Source organism: Gopherus flavomarginatus, chromosome 5, assembly GCF_025201925.1.
Source record: "Gopherus flavomarginatus isolate rGopFla2 chromosome 5, rGopFla2.mat.asm, whole genome shotgun sequence".
In the NCBI taxonomy this organism is placed as follows: Eukaryota; Metazoa; Chordata; order Testudines; family Testudinidae; genus Gopherus; species Gopherus flavomarginatus.
Genome location: NC_066621.1, coordinates 147054960 through 147067028, shown reverse-complemented (window position 1 = coordinate 147067028; position 12069 = coordinate 147054960). Strand labels below are relative to the sequence as shown.

The 12069-nt window shown below is 42.1% G+C and overlaps 1 protein-coding gene and 1 long non-coding RNA gene across 5 annotated transcripts in view; both read left to right on the top strand.

The window, feature by feature from the left end:
* Positions 1 to 8618, top strand: part of SLC38A6 (solute carrier family 38 member 6) — a 65058-nt gene extending 56440 nt beyond the window's left edge. For 2 of the 4 annotated variants that reach the window (XM_050952659.1, XM_050952660.1), the window contains 4 exons: positions 5609 to 5733; positions 6628 to 6772; positions 6930 to 7024; positions 8383 to 8618. In XM_050952659.1, coding sequence (XP_050808616.1) covers positions 5609 to 5733; positions 6628 to 6772; positions 6930 to 7024; positions 8383 to 8463 — 446 coding nt within the window. In that variant the 3' untranslated portion in view covers positions 8464 to 8618. Of the gene's footprint in view, positions 1 to 5608; positions 5734 to 6627; positions 6773 to 6929; positions 7025 to 8382 lie in introns of those variants that run through there. The other 2 variants (XM_050952662.1, XM_050952663.1) reach the window with 2 other exon arrangements.
* LOC127051001 (uncharacterized) overlaps positions 1 to 9823 on the top strand; it is a 427926-nt gene extending 418103 nt beyond the window's left edge. Inside the window, exon 2 of the long non-coding RNA XR_007774369.1 lies at positions 9635 to 9823. This is a non-coding gene — a long non-coding RNA (uncharacterized LOC127051001). The remainder of the gene's footprint in view (positions 1 to 9634) is intronic.
* Positions 9824 to 12069: the final 2246 nt, after the last annotated feature.

The window sequence follows — 12069 nt, the reverse complement described above, 5'->3', positions numbered from 1 at the left end:
GGATGACTGGCTCATCAGAGGGACTTCGGAGACACAAGTCACACAACATGTAGGCATTGTCACAGACCTATTCACACGCTTAGGCCTGATGATCAATATGGAGAAATCCACACTTCCCCACACAAAGGCTAGACTTCACAGAAGCTACCCTGGACTCCAATCTAGCCAAGGCCTACTTATCTCAGCCGCGGTTCCAGGCAATGGCAACAATCATCCGAGGTCTACAGAACTTCCTGACGACCTTGGCTCACACCTGTCTCGGTCTCCTAGGTCATATGACTGCCTGCACATATGTGACCAAATATGCCAGGCTCCGCCTTCGCCCTCTCCAAACGGCTCAATTCAGTATACCATCCACGCAGGGACCCAATAGACACAATAGTCACCATTCCCCCAAGCACTCTATGCTCCCTAGACTGGTGGCTAACCCCCACCCTGGTATGTGCAGGCCTACCGTTCCATCCGCCCCAACCCTCACTGTCCCTGATGACAGACACGTCATCTCTCAGCTGGGGGGCTCACCTCGGACGCCTTCGTACTCAAGGCCTCTGGTTATCGCAGGAACTGGCGCTTCACATAAATGTCCGACAGCTGAGAGCGGTCCGCCTGGCATGCCAGACGTTCCAGCAGCATCTACACGACCGTTGTGTCTCAGTGTTTACAGACAACACAACAGCCATGTAGTATATAAACAAACAGGGAGGGACTCAATCTTCCCCCCTCTGTCACGAGACCATCCAACTCTGGGACTTCTGCATAGCCCACTCGATAGACCTGGTAGCGTCCTTTCTCCCAGGGGTTCGGAACACTCTGGCGGATCAACTGAGCAGATCCTTCCTGTGTCACGAATGGTCTATAAGGCCAGACATTATTCATTCGGTCTTCCAGAAGTGGGGCTTTCCCCACATAGACCTATTCGCCTCCCACACGAACAGGAAATGCCAAACGTTCTGCTCCTTCCAGGGTCTTTCACCGGGATCGATCTCGGACGCATTCCTAATGTCGTGGAAGCACCGATTGTTCTATGCCTTCCCACCATTGCCGCTGGTCCACAAGGTCCTGATAAAGCTCCTCAGGGACAGAGCGCACCTAATCATGATCGTGCCAGCATGGCCCAGACAGCACTGGTACACCACACTGCTCAACCTGTCCATAGCCAGCCCAATTACCCTGCCACTCCACCAAGACCTCATAACGCAGGACCACGGCAGTCTCCGCCACCCGGACCTGCAGGCCCTTCACCTCACAGCGTGGCTACTGCATGGCTAAACAGGTCGGAGTTACGCTGTTCCGCTCCGGTACAACATATACTCCTGAGTAGCAGAAAGCCTTCCACTCGGTCAACATATCTGGCCAAGTGGAAACGTTCCTCCTGCTGGTGCGAAACGCAGAATGCTACTCCCTCTGAGGTCTCGATCCCCACCCTCTTGGACTACCTCTGGTCATTTAAGCAGCAGGGCCTGGCGGTATCTTCTTTGAGGGTGCACTTGGCGGCCATCTCCACATTCCACCCAGGAGAGAGTGGCCACTCCGTGTTTTCTCACCCTATAGTTACTAGATTTTTCAAGGGCCTGGAGCGCCTCTACCCCCAAGTACGCCACCCTGCCCCTACCTGGGACCTCAACCTAGTCCTAAGTAGACTTATGCTTCCACCATTCGAGCCGTTGGCAACTTGCTCGCTGCTATACCTGTCCTTCAAGACAGTTTTCCTAGTAGCCATTACATCGGCCAGACGAGTCTCCGAGCTTCGAGCGCTTACGGTGAACCAACTGTATACTGTCTTTCACAAGGATAAGGTACAGTTGCGACCATATCCGGCATTTCTCCCTAAAGTGGTATCAGCCTTCCATACCAATCAAGACATCTTCCTTCCGGTCTTCTTCCCGAAGCCTCATTCATCCTGACAGGAACAGCAGTTACACTCCTTAGATGTCCATAGAGCGCTCGCTTTCTATATCGATCGGACGAAGCCCTTCCGTAAATCGCCCCAACTCTTCGTAGCAGTGGCTGACTGGATGAAGGGCCTACCTGTCTCCTCCCAGAGGATCTCCTCTTGGGTGGTGGCGTGCAGCCACACGTGCTTTGACTTGGCTTATGTTCCCTCGGGCCATCTCACCGCACATTCTACCAGAGCTCAGGCTTCATCAGCCGCCTTCCTGGCCCATGTGCCAATCCAGGAAATATGTCGCGCAGCTACCTGGCCCTTGGTCCACACCTTTGCTTCTCACTATGCTCTGGTCCAACAATCTAGAGTGATGCAGCCTTTGGCTCAGCGGTTCTGCACTCTGCCACATCTCACTCCGACCCCACCGCCTAGGTAAGGCTTGGGAATCACCTAACTGGAATGGATATGAGCAATCACTCAAAGAAGAAAAGACGGTTACTCACCTTTGTAACTGTTGTTCTTAGAGATGTGTTGCTCATATCCATTCCAAACCCACCCTCCTTCCCCACTGTTGGAGTAGCCGGCAAGAAGGAACTGAGAGGTGGCTGGGTCGGCAGGGGTATATATCCGGTGCCATAGAGGCGCCGCTCCAGGGGGCGCCCAGCCGACCCGCCGAATGTTGCTAGAGTAAAAAGTCTTCCGACGAACGTGCACGCGGCGTGCGCACACCTAACTGGAATGGATATGAGCAACACATCTCGAAGAACAACAGTTACAAAGGTGAGTAACCATCTTTTTTGCATTCTCACTCAGACCCCACCGCCTAGGTAAGGCTTGGGAATCACCTAACTGGAATGGATATGAGCAAACACTCGAAGAAAAGACAGTTACTCACCTTTATAACTGTTGTTCTTCGAGATGTGTTGCTCATATCCATTCCAAACCCGCCCTCCTTCCCCACTGTTGGAGTAGCTGGCAAGAAGGAACTGAGGAGCGGTTGGCTCAGCAGGGGTATATATCTGGCGCCATGGCGGCGCCATTCCAGGGGGCACTCAGCCGACCCACCAAGTGTTGCTAGGGTAAAAATCTTCCGACGAACATGCACGTGGCACGCGCACACCTAACTGGCATGGATATGAGCAACACATCTTGAAGAATAACAGTTACAAAGATGAGTAACCGTCTTTTTCATTCCATGCATCTGAAGAAGTGAGGTTTTTTACCCACGAAAGCTTATGCCCAAGTAAATCTGTTAGTCTTTAAGGTGCCACCATACTCAAATGATGAAGTGCAGCCTAATTCACCTTGCTGCCCAACACCCTGTCAGAAGATCAATGCAACCAGAGCTAGTGCCATCACATGCTAGCTCTTTCCACGTTTCCAGATAAGCCCCCAGCAAAAGGGGAAAGGAAGAAAGAGCACTGGAGTCATGTCTGGAGACCATGTTCCTGGTCCTTTATGCAGTAGACATAGTTGGAGCTTTGCTCTTCCTTGACTACAGCCCTTAACCTTTTACTTTGAATGAAATGATTGTGTCTCTTTTCTTTTCCTTTCAGGCCTGATGGTATAATGTACATTAATTAAATAAAAGAACAGGAGTACTTGTGGCACCTTAGAGACTAACAAATTTATTTCAGCATAAGCTTTCGTGGGCTACAGCTCACTTCTTCAGATGCATAGAATGGAACACACAGACAGAAGATATTTATACATACAGAGAATATGAAAAAGTGAAAGTATGCATACCAACTGGAAGAGTCCAATCAATTGAGATGAGCTATCATCAGCTCCTGCTGACATGTTAGTCTGGATCTGTAAAAGCAGCAAAGAGTCCTGTGGCACTTTATAGACTAACAGATGTATTGGAGCATGCGCTTTCGTGGGTGAATACCCACTTCGTCGACATGCATCTGACGAAGTGGATATTCACCCACGAAAGCTCATGCTTCAATACGTCTGTTAGTCTATAAGGTGCCACCGGACTCTTTGCAGTTGTTGGTTTGTTTTCTAAGTAATCATTATTTCTCACTTTTAGTACAAAAAATAGGAGTTGTGCTTGTGTTATAAGAGATTTGAACATCATAGTTGCCATCTCAGATGTGACTTTTGCAAAACTAATCTCACTTTCCAAATAGCTTTAAAATGGTGGTGGAGATTAGAGAAGAACCTTCATTACTGCTGAGGGAATTAAAATTCTCACAGAATGTTCTCTCACCTGGTCTTTTATGTTGCTTCCACCCTGTTTTCTATTGAATTCTTGTACTTCCCATGGTTTAACTTGGCAGCTCTCAAGCACCAGCCTTTTGCCACAACATCCAATCACTTACACGTCAAACAAACCAATCTCAGTCTCAAGTGTCATTAATAGAAGTATAACTTTAGCCAATCATCCCTTCCCCATAATAACTAGTCGGCAAAAATACTGAAATAAGGCAACTATTAGACAACAGTAGCATATATACATTAGGAGGAATAACTAAGAATTCCTCTTTGAAATTAGAGGCACTGCAGCTACTTTCCCAAATGGTGAAATTTTACCTTCCAAATCACTTTATACCACGTGTATGGAAAGCTGAACATGTAAAGTCAATTGGTCCAGCCGAAAGAGTTTACTGCTGAGGAAAAAAAGTGTCTCCTAGTTTTCTGTTCCAGATACAAAGAACCAGCTATATGGCACAGTGCTTTGGCTTATTGAATTCCACTCTTTTTTCATCTGTTCAGACAAATGATCAGGAAGACTGAAAACTTAGCAAAAATTGTTCTGATTAGTTGTAACTACTGAGACCCTCATTCTTCAAACTGGAGGGGTGTCAGTTAGCAAGCCTATTCCCTAGGACATGCCATTGCAGGACCAAATCTTTCAAATACATTATATCAGGCTTCAGCTTGCTGCTTGGAGCCTGAGAGGATAAATCCTCATGTATTCCCCATGGATTATTACTATTCTGGCATAAACCAGAAAAGATTCTGATAAACCTTCATTTGGTCTGAATATTTTTTCTTTGGTCTTAATCTAACAAAGTGGACCCTCTTCAAGCCCAGCTCATCACTATTTTGGATATACTATTTGAGGGCTACCACAGATACCTTGATTGCAGCTCATCAAGTTCAGTTATCTACACAATGGGCCTTGAGTTGTGCTGTTTTACAGGATAATTTATCATCTGTCTCCTCATCATCTCTTTTCTTTAAGCCACTCAGGGTATGCCTACAGTGTAAGTGCAGGGCTAGTAAAACTCGAGTAGCAGATCTTGGATTTGTTAATGAAACACTGGAGCATCTATACTCTTTGTAATCCTACCTTGGGCTCCAGTGCCTATACTGCATTTTGCAGGCCTGAGTCCAACCACCCATATCCCTGACACTAGCACAATGTTGCCTTGCCTGTGAATTGGCCAGCTAATAGTCTACATCTGCAAAACTCGAGTATCCCTCTCTTGTAGCCCTTTCTTCTCTGTGTTTGTTTTCTCACTTGTACATAGCTTGGTTTCATGACTCTAACAATGGAAGTTTCTCTAGATTGTGTATCAAACATCTGTATGTTTATTGTTGGCTCCATTAGGGGCAGGAAGAAATTTGTACACACAACCTTCATTCTGCCATGGGCACAAAACAGCCTGGTAGTTGCTCCAAATGAAAACTTTGAGAATTAATATGTAGGTGATATATAGTTCTGTTTCTGAATTCCCTTTGATTTATAACATTCAATTTCTTGGTTTTCAGACAAAGTGGACTCAGAATTACTGCAGGGTTACAGCAGGTACCTGCCGCATGATATTGTCATCATGACTGTAAAACTAGGCATGCTATTTGCTGTGATTTTGACAGTGCCTCTAATCCATTTCCCTGTAAGTACTCCTAAAAGTTTTGATGCTGGCACAGCAGTTCCATAGTATGGTAATGCTAATTGTTTGCAGACTGCAATATTAGTCACATCTAGCTTTGTGTATCTTACTAATTTGTCAAGTGATTGATCAAAGACCTCATACTTGCATATGTTGCATGAAAACTCCAAAATAACTAACTACTAAGCTAATTTATGCTTTTTGAGACTGAGCTTAGATTTAAACTAACCCACAGCATTGTTTTTAATTTAGAAAATAAAGTACCAGTATTTCTAAAGTTTATTTGGTTTGATTTTTCTTAAATTCTGTTTTCCAAAGACTGTATGGAGAGGAAAATTGAAGTCAGCAAATAATACTCTGCTGCTAGTGATTTAACAAAAGTTTAATGTAGCTTTGTCTTCACGTAGTGTAGCATTTACTTAAGTTTTAGAGCAGTATTTATCATGTGGTTCTAAAATTTAGGGGACAATTCTGTCAGTTTGTAGGGGATTTATGTTCAGAACTTCATTTAGGTTTCAGGATAATGATACGCCTCTCTGGATGAATGTAACCATTAGCAAATATTCACATCAAAGTATATCCAACTACTACAATTGATATGCTCTTCATAAGGAGCTAGTTACATATATTAATGATTTGTGCGTGCACACAATTTTGCAATAATTAAATATGTTTTGTTCTTTAAAGGCTGTAAAGTGTATGTCATATCTTCTATGACATTTATATGTGAACACCTTTTTTTGGCTTTTGTTGAACTACGTCAATAAATGTTTTCCTCTAAAATGGTCTTTTCCGAGTAAAACCTGAGGTGTACTTTATCAAAATGGAAATTACAATAAGGCTTTTAGAATAAAGTTTTGTGCCTGCTTGATTTTTCCCCCCCTTTTCGTTATATAGGCAAGGAAGGCTGTAATGATGATATTTTTGTCTCATCTTCCTACTTCATGGATTTGCCATATCCTTGTCACTTTAGCACTCAATGCAGTCATTGTTTTGCTTGCATTATATGTGCCCGACATTAGAAATGTATTTGGATTAGTTGGTAAGTTTTATTTTTTTGTTCTTGTTTGGGTTTTTTGTTTTTGTTTTGTTCTTTTGGGGATTATGGGGTTGTATTCTTAAAAGATCACACAATATATCTGCTTATATCCCTGTACCAGTCTTACTACAACTAAAATTTTTCTTACTGTCTCGTAAAGGTTCTACCACATCTACATGTTTGCTCTTTGTGTATCCTGGACTGTTTTATCTTAAACTTAGCAGAGAGGACTTTATATCACGACAGAAGCTTGGGGTATGCTATTTTTTCCATGTGTTTTTATTGTGTGCAAGGATTCTGATGTTAGATACATTTTATTACACTACAGAATATGTTTTGCCTTTTGCACTGCACCCATTTTTAGCAGCCTGAAGTCTGCAATAGTAGTGGAGTTTGTCTTCTGCTAAGTTCTTTTTCCATTCTCTAAGCTTATTGAAACTAATGTAGTCCACTTCTTTCATGAGCCTAAGCAGTGTAATATTGATCTGAATCCAAATTTCCCCAAAGTCCAGATCTGGAGCTTTAGATCAGATCCATCTGTTTTTAAACATGGTTCTGATATAGTTTGGCGTTGTCCATGTTGTCCAGCCAACCCATGTTTGTGTGGAACACTGTTTATATGCTGTTCCCTAATAAACCTTCCTTGGCACAAGTCCCTTTTCCCCCTAGCATTTTCCATGGTTGATGCAACAGCTACAGCACTGCCAGTGGTAACCATTGAGGGAGTTGTAATGCAAACAACATGCTACTGCCTGTGACCATGGTCACTGTCATTTTAACCACCGTATCAACTGAGAAAAGTTAGGACACAGTGGTTAAAATGCCAGCAGACCATCTACACTGATGTTTCCACCATTTTTATCTCCCTTCCCCCTCTCCTCCATAGGGTTGCACTAGGACTAGCAATTATGGGAAATCTAAGTGAACAGGCTAGTATTAATACCCACGTACAGTTTAAAGTCATGAGTGTCTGGGCTGTGTGAGTAGCTTGCGTAGATACAGCATGATAACATCAGCAGAGCTGGCTACAAATCGGTAATCTGCTTACTGTTATAACAATTTTAATGCTGTTGAAAATAGAACGCTGTTTCTAAACATGGTTTCCAGAAGGTCTGTCTCTGTCCACCCTGGCTGCTCTAGCAGTGTTCGGAATGTGTTTAACTAGAACTGTCTTTTAAGTAGAGTTTAAATTCTGTTTCTTAACTTGCTTTGAGCCCCTGTGTGCATCGGATCAAATGGAATTAATTTCTTTCCAGGAATTTTGTTAAATATGCAAAGTTCATCTACACAGTTCCCAGGTGGATAGTGTGGGCACATTAAACCAGTTTTGAAAGGGAATTCTTTGTGAAATCATTCCCAAAGCAGGCTTAGCTTAGTGTTCATATAGATGAATATCTTTCTGAATATATTTAATTTGGGTTGGAAAGGGCAGCTGTGTTTAAATACTTGGTTATTTTAAACATAACAGATGATTTAAAAATATGCTGTTGTGGCCTGTCAGTGCATTAGAGGTAGAATTTCTTTTTCATAGTCAGGGTCTTAACAGCAATTCTCAGAAGTATAAATTGAATTCTGCTGTTCAACATTCACTGCTTGTTCTTCTGTCTTCACAGGCTTGTGCATTGTTTATTTTTGGCATACTTGTTGGTCTCTTAAGTTTAGCCTTAATCATTTTCAATTGGATTAACCAATAAAATCCCTTCCATTGCTTCTTGAGCTGGACTTGAGAAAGACAATGCGAGCAAAGACTTCCAGCAACATATTGCAAATTCTCAACTGAATGCTGGACGTCTTCAAGAAGAAACCCTTCAGGAGCTGTCTATGAAACAAGTAACATTTTGTTTGTTTACTCTCAATTTGAATGCATCATATTTCACACTCAAGAACAGTAGAAATTATATCCTACTAATTATAACGAAATCATTATGTACTGGTGCAATGCTATCACTGTCATTTTTGTCACTGTTCTGATAACATCCACTTTGAGATACATGCTGAAACAGCTGATGTTTACAATGTTTTCATGAGAGAGATAACGAGCTTGCATCCTATTCATACAATTCTCGTGCTCTGTGTGTCATAACTGTCCTACTCAGATCTGAACCTTAGAGTTCAGAACATGAGAAGCTAGTATGAAACCTCCAAACTTAATTACCAGCTTGGATCTGATATCGCTGCCACCAGCCAGAATTCCAGTGTCTCCCCAAAACCTTCCCTGGGGAACCCCAAGACTCAGATGCCCTGAGTCTCACCACAAAGGGAAATAACCCACTTCCCTTCTCCCTCTTTACCTCCTCCCAGATTTCCCCGCCCTGGGTACTCCAGGAGATTCCCTGCTTCAAGTCCTTGAAACACCACACCGAGAAATCAAATATTTCTCTCCCCTCACCCAGAGGTTATGCAAATTCAGGCTTAGTAAATCTAACACAAAGAGATTCTCTCTTCCCCCCTGTCTTCTTCCTCCCACCAATTCCCTGGTGAGCTGCAGACTCGATCCCCTTGAGCCCCCACTAAAAAAAAAATCCACAGGTCTTAAAAAGAAAGCTTTATATAAAAAGGAAGAAAAAGACATAAAATGGTCTCTGTATCAAGGTGACAATATACATGGTCAATTGCTTCAAAGAAAAAATGAATAAACAGCCTTATCCAAAAAGAATACAATTTAACACATTCCAGCAACTACACACATGTAAATACAAAAAAACAATATAAACCTATTGTCTTACTATCCTTGTACTTACAACTTGGAAACAGAAGATTAGAAAGCCTGGAGATTCCTGTGATCACTCTCAGAGCCCAGAAAGAGAACAGACCAAGAACAAAGGACTCACACCCAAAACTTCCCTCCACCCAGATTTGAAAAAGTCTTGTTTCCTGATTGGTCCTCTGGTCAGGTGTTGTTTGTTACCCCTTTCCAGGTGAAAGAGACATTAACCCTTAGCTATCTGTTTATGACACGCTCCCCAAATCGCAGACAGTGGGGAATCTCACTGGCGGCGATTTCTTCCTAGAACTCTAAAATAAACAGAGTAATACAACACATGCACCTTTACATATACAAATAGTGTATAAATTTAGTTCGCAAAACTCTTTTTAAAACATTGTGAAGTACCTATTTTACTGGAGACACTAACACTCAGTATAAAACTGGTTCAGAATCAGGGCACTTGTTATGTAGACAGTTTTGCCAAACATGAATTCAAATATTTTTTTCTTTCTCAGAGGTATGAATTTCTGTGTATGTGCAAATAAACTATGCAACAATGTATGATTGTGGAAATAATTGTATTTAATTTATTTTATTGACTATTAAGGAATGCTGTTAATAGCCCTAGAATCTGCGATATATAAAAAGAGAAAAAGATCTTGGATTTTTTCACTAATGTAACTGAACTATTAGTTCAGTTTAATTCAGTAAAATATCAGATTAAACTAAACTGGTGTAAACACTGTTGAAAAGTGTTTGTGTACTAAACTATCTAGAGTGGCTCATAAACATAACATAAACATGGATGCTGACCTCAGGGCAGACTGTTACAAGCCAGGACACAGACCCCAAATTGATTGTGTGTTCTATAATTAGATTTTCCCAGCTATCAAGTGTGAATTCCTCAAGTACTCTAATAGACCGTTCCCTTAGGCACTCTGGTCTATCTTGCCACCCAGGCAAGCCTGCCTTTGTGATAGATGGTCTCTTACACCAAAAATCACAATAATAGTCAGGTTACTCCTAGTCCCAAAGGGTCAGTCACTTACCCCAGGTCAGTTGCCCCTCAGATCACACTCTTGTAGCCAATCCCGTAATAAACTAACTAGAAATTTATTAACTAAGAAAAGGAAATGAATTATTTACAAGGTTAAAGCAAGTAAATATATGCACACAAATGAGTTGGACTTAGGTTCCAAAAATGAATAGCAGCTGCTGTAACATGCAAGCTCTATATGTCCTGTAGAGCTAACTCAAGCTAAGCAGCTTGCAGGGGGAACCCTGGCTTATGCTTAGAAATATTGTCCTCTCCAAATTCCCAGCAACATAGTGATATATATAGTTCCTTCTGGTCAGGGATTTTTATTACCTTCCCCCAGAGTTCAAACTTTAATGGGGCAAGGGTTTGTGCGCATCCCCTCTTCATGGTTGGGGGGAAAGCAATCAACAAAGTATTTTGGTCACTGATGTCCACAACGATTTGTCTGATGTCCATAGTTGTTCTTTTGTTGGGCAGGAGATGGCATCTTGTGTTGAACTAGTATTTCACACTTGGTAATGCTTCTCTTCTGACTAGGGATGTTTACAGTTTCATAGCAAACACTTTTATAGTTATAAAGCAAATACTTAAATATCACCTTTTAACATGGTATAGAGATATTATAAGAGGGATTAAAGCATGCAGCAACTCACAAGCATTTCATAAATTCCAAAAAAAACCACATGTTTATAAATGGAACATCTTTTTTTTTAACAGTGCTAACATGCAGGTGAGCCAAACTAGTTTCCAGCTATGCATTTGTCAGTGTTCAGTGAAACTTAGGGGCCTTGGCATGAGCTGGCACCTGATCTACCAGCATCACACAGTGATTCTAAATGAGGGGTCTGTGCCAGTATAATTAAATCAATGTAGTTGCTGTTTCAAGCTGTGTCATAAGTATAAAGTAAGAACGCTGCATGTGAGTAGTATACTTTATATAAAAGGGTGCTCAGATACTATAATGATGGGAGTCATATCTGTACCTAGCTAAACTAAACCAGAACCGTTTCATTTCAAATAACCCTGCTCCACCCCTTCCTGCCTTCCCCATAACAAAAAAGAGGAAGGGGGAGTGAGGTTTAGTTGAACCCAAATTTGAACCACCCAGTCTCCTGGCTCTTTTTCTGACACCCCCTCCTTATCTTCCCCATCATGTTGCTTTCTCTCCCCCCTTCACTTTAAGAAAAGAGAGAGGGATGAAATCCTAGTCCCATTGAAGTCAGCACGAGGTTTGCCATTGACTTCAGCATGGCCAGGATTTTGCCATTAGGCTGCAGCCACAAAATTTTGGTCCAATTTTGGGTCCACAGATTGAAAACCTCTGAAAAGTCCAGGTGTATTGAGATTGTGTCCCAGGATATCTTTCTTCGGGTCATGCAGGTGTTTGTATCGCTATTAAATATACATATCTATATCAATATGACCCTTTTAAAAGAAAAAGGGGTTGGTTGCCAAATTGCCACAGATTAAATTTGTTTTAATTTTTTTACATTTGTAGGAGAAATACTAATGTAATATCTAATTAAAGATTCAAAATCAGATCAGCAAGTGAAC